This window comes from Bufo gargarizans, chromosome 3 (assembly GCF_014858855.1).
Source record: "Bufo gargarizans isolate SCDJY-AF-19 chromosome 3, ASM1485885v1, whole genome shotgun sequence".
NCBI lineage: Eukaryota > Metazoa > Chordata > Amphibia > Anura > Bufonidae > Bufo > Bufo gargarizans.
This window is the reverse complement of record NC_058082.1, coordinates 297,659,763-297,663,675: the sequence shown is the minus strand read 5'-3', so window position 1 is coordinate 297,663,675 and position 3,913 is coordinate 297,659,763. Positions and strand designations below refer to the sequence as shown.

Below are 3,913 nucleotides of genomic sequence, written 5' to 3'. Positions count from 1 at the left end.
ATAGTTCCGCATAAGGCTAGGGATACACAGCGACACGTATCATTCCATGTAATATATTTCAATAGTGTCGCAATGCAACATACTGCAACACGACAAAAACTGCAAACTGCAAAAAAAAACATCCAAGTCAGATTTTTTTTTTGCAACTGTCACATTGCAATAGCAGAATGACGCATGGCAACATCACTTAAATCCATTACATGATATGTCACCATGCAGCTGTACCCTGTTTTGGCGCATGGCACATGTCGCCGTGTAACCCCAGCCTAATGGTGGAGTGACTCAACATGAGGGCAAAATACTCCTGGTGGTTAAAGTCTCTTCAAGTGGCACATCACATAAAACATGCATGATACAAAAAAAAAACTTGTTTATATATTACAGTATTGTACAATGAAAAAAGTACATTGGGGGAGATTTATCACAGCTAGTGTAAATAAAAACTGGCTTGGTTGCCCATAGCAACCAATCAGATTTGACTTTTCATTTTAGAAAGGAGCTCTGAAAAATAAAAGGTGGAATCTGGTTGCTATGGGCAACTAAGGCTACTCTCACACTTGCATTTGGTGCGGATCTATCATGGATTTGCACAAACGCATCTATTCAGATAATACAACCGCATGCATCTGTTCAGAACGGATCCGTTTGTATTATCTTTAACATAGCCAAACGGATCTGTCTTGAACACCATTGAAAGTCAATGGGGGACGGATCAGTTTTCTATTGTGCCATATTGTGTCAGTGAAAATGGATCTGTCCCCGTTGACTTATATTGTGTGTCAGGACGGATCCGTTTGGCTCAATTTCGTCAGACGGACAAGCAGCGTTTTGGTGTCTGCCTCCAAAGTGGAACGGAACCAAACTGATGCCTTCTGAGCGGATCCTTATCCATTCAGAATGCTTTAAGGGCAAAACTGATCTGTTTTGGACCGCTTGTGAGATCCCTGAACGGATCTCACAAACGGAAACCAAAACGCCAGAGTGAAAGTAGCCTAATACAGTTTTTCTTTACATCAGTTTTGATAAATCCCCCCAGACTAAAATAAAGAAATAAAGGTGAATAACAAGAGACTAAAAGATGAATGGCTTACACTTTGACTGAAGGGGTAGGGGACAGAGTAAAATCTAAGAGAAATCAACTTCCTTTACTGCAATTGAAGACTGAAAACAAGACGTCTTTTCCCAACTAGCAGATTTTCAGTTCACAGCAGCAGTTCTGCAATGTCATGTGTGCTGGGATACACCCTGTAAAACACTTTCACTTTCCTTTCTTCTAAATCCTGAAGCCATGTCGTCTTCTGATCTGACAGACAAGCTGCTCTGCTCCATTTGTCTGAACATCTTTGAAGATCCTGTAACCCTGAGATGTGGGCACAGCTTCTGCCAGGTCTGTATTGACCAAGTCCTGAATGCACAGGACAGATCTGGAGTTTATTCCTGTCCTGAGTGTAGAGCTAACTTTAATGAGCGGCCTGCCCTGAAGAGGAACATAACTCTACATAATGTAAAGGAACGTCTACTCCTGTCTACTAAGCCTACACAGAAAGAGGTCCCCTGGATATGTTGTACTTACTGCATTTGTTCTCTTACACCTGCTGTTAAATCCTGTCTACACTGTGAAGTTTCATTGTGTGATGACCACCTGAGAGCTCATAGTACAGCAACAAAACACGTTCTTACAGATCCCTGCACCTTTCTACAGAACAGGAAATGTTCTGTCCATAAGAATATCCTGGAATATTACTGTATAAAGGATGCTGCTTGTATCTGTGTTTATTGCTCAGCAGAAGAGCACAGAGGACACCAGGTGGAAAAGCTGGATGTGGCCTCTGAGAAGAAGAAGGAGAAACTGAGAAATGTTCTATTGAAATTGATCACAAAGAAAGAGGAGACTGAGGAAACAGTCCAGAATTTGGAGGAGCATGGGAGAAAAGTTCAAGAAACAGCTGCTGGAGAAGTTAAAAGAGTCACTGCACTATTTACAGACATCAGGAGACGGTTGGATGACGTGGAAAAGAGGGTCCTCAGTGAGATCTCCAGGCAGGAAAAGAAGGTGTCACTGTCTTATGTGATCCAAAAGCTGGAAATAAAGAAGGACAAACTGGTCAGGAAGATTAAGCAAATTGAGAAGCTGTGTAACATGACTGATCCACTGACTATCTTACAAGAACCAGATATGTGTGATCCTGAGGAGGAGGAAGCCGATGAGGACATAGAAAGACATAAGACGCAAGATGTAGATGTGGCTGTAATTACAGGGATGTTACATGCAGGTTTCTCTGATATAATGTTATATCTACAGACTATATCATCCATAAAACCAATAGAAATGAGGTCACAACCAAAATCTCTGCCCACACTGGCTTTACCTTTACAAAGTACAGAATATGGGGTAATAGACAGGACTGAGGGTATTGGGGGGGAGGTTATTGCTGCAGGAAAGGGATGGATCTATAGGCAGGGTCCTGAAGATATACTACTGGATCTAAGCACAGCTAATAATAATATCCTTATATCAGATGACCTGAAAACTGCAACTTTTACACAAAAGAAGCAGAATCGTCCATTAAGAGCAGAGAGATTCCAGCACCATCAGGTGTTAAGCAGCAGCAGTTTTTCCTCAGGGCGACATTTCTGGGATGTAGAGATCAGTGGACCAGTATTGTGGATGGTGGGAATGTGTTATCCCAGTATAGATAGGAAAGGTGATCAGTCATACTTGGGGGACAATGAGAAGTCCTGGTGTTTGTCTGGAGGGAAGGTATGTAATGATCATTATTTAGTAATATATGATGGTGAAGACATCCAGTTACCTCACCAGATCTCCAGTGATAGATTCCGGATATGTCTGGATTATGAGGCCGGGGAGTTGTCCTTTTTTGAGCTGTGTGCCCCCGTCAAACACTTATATACCATTACTAAAACCTTCACAGAGCCCCTACATGCTGCATTAGGTGTATATGATGGTTATATTAAGATATTAGGGGTAGCAGGAACTACGAGGAACCTGCAACACAGAAGAAATTAAGATTTCTCAAAACTGGTGTAAGAGAAAACTGGCTTAGTTGCCCATAACAACCAATTAGATTCCACGTTTAATTTTCAAAAGGAGCTCTGAAAAGTGAAAGGTGGAATCTGACTGGCTTAGTTGCCCATAGCAAACAATTAATACATCTCCCCCAGTGACTGTGGGAAAGTGGCCTTGACCTCATTTATCAAAACTGTCTAACAGGATAACTGTCTTAGTTGCCCATAGCGACCAATCAGAGCTCATCTTTAATTTTTGCAGGACACTTTGAGAAATAAAAGGTGAGTTCTGTTTGGTTGTTGTTGGCAATTTATACAGTTTTACAGTTGGACAGTTTTGATAAATGGAGGCCAAATGCATTTGTTGCCTGTTTGCTTTTAACAGATGAAACAATTTTTTTTTAGAACGTTTAACTTGTGAAAACCCCAATAAGGGAAAAAAAGATGAAAATTTTACGAAAAAATGTTTAAATACAGAATGCATAGTACAATAGCGCTGGAGGGGTTAAAAAAATTATAATAATAATTTAACTCACCTTAATCCACATTCTCGCGCAGCCCGGCTTCTCTTCTGTCTTCTTCTTTGCTGTGTGCAGGAAAAGGACCTGTGGTGACGTCACTCCGGTCATCACATGATCTTTTACCATGGTGATGGATCGTGTGATGGACCATGTGATGACTGGAGTGACGTCACCACAGGTCCTTTTCCTGTACACAGCAAAGAAGAAGACAGAAGAGAAGCCGGGCTGCGCGAGCAAGTGGATTAAGGTGAATTACATTTTAATTTTTTATTTTTTAACCCCTCCAGCGCAATTGTACTATGCATTCTGTATTAAGAATGCTATTATTTTCCTTTATAACCATGTTATATGGGAAAATAATAATG

At 41.0% G+C, this 3,913-nt stretch overlaps 1 protein-coding gene across 1 annotated transcript; it reads left to right on the top strand.

The window, feature by feature from the left end:
- Positions 1-1,267: 1,267 nt before the first annotated feature.
- On the top strand, positions 1,268-3,591 carry LOC122931992 (E3 ubiquitin/ISG15 ligase TRIM25-like). The gene has a single exon (XM_044286124.1). The coding sequence runs from the start codon at positions 1,289-1,291 to the stop codon at positions 3,026-3,028; it is 1,740 nt and encodes a 579-aa protein (XP_044142059.1). The 5' UTR covers positions 1,268-1,288; the 3' UTR covers positions 3,029-3,591.
- Positions 3,592-3,913: the final 322 nt, after the last annotated feature.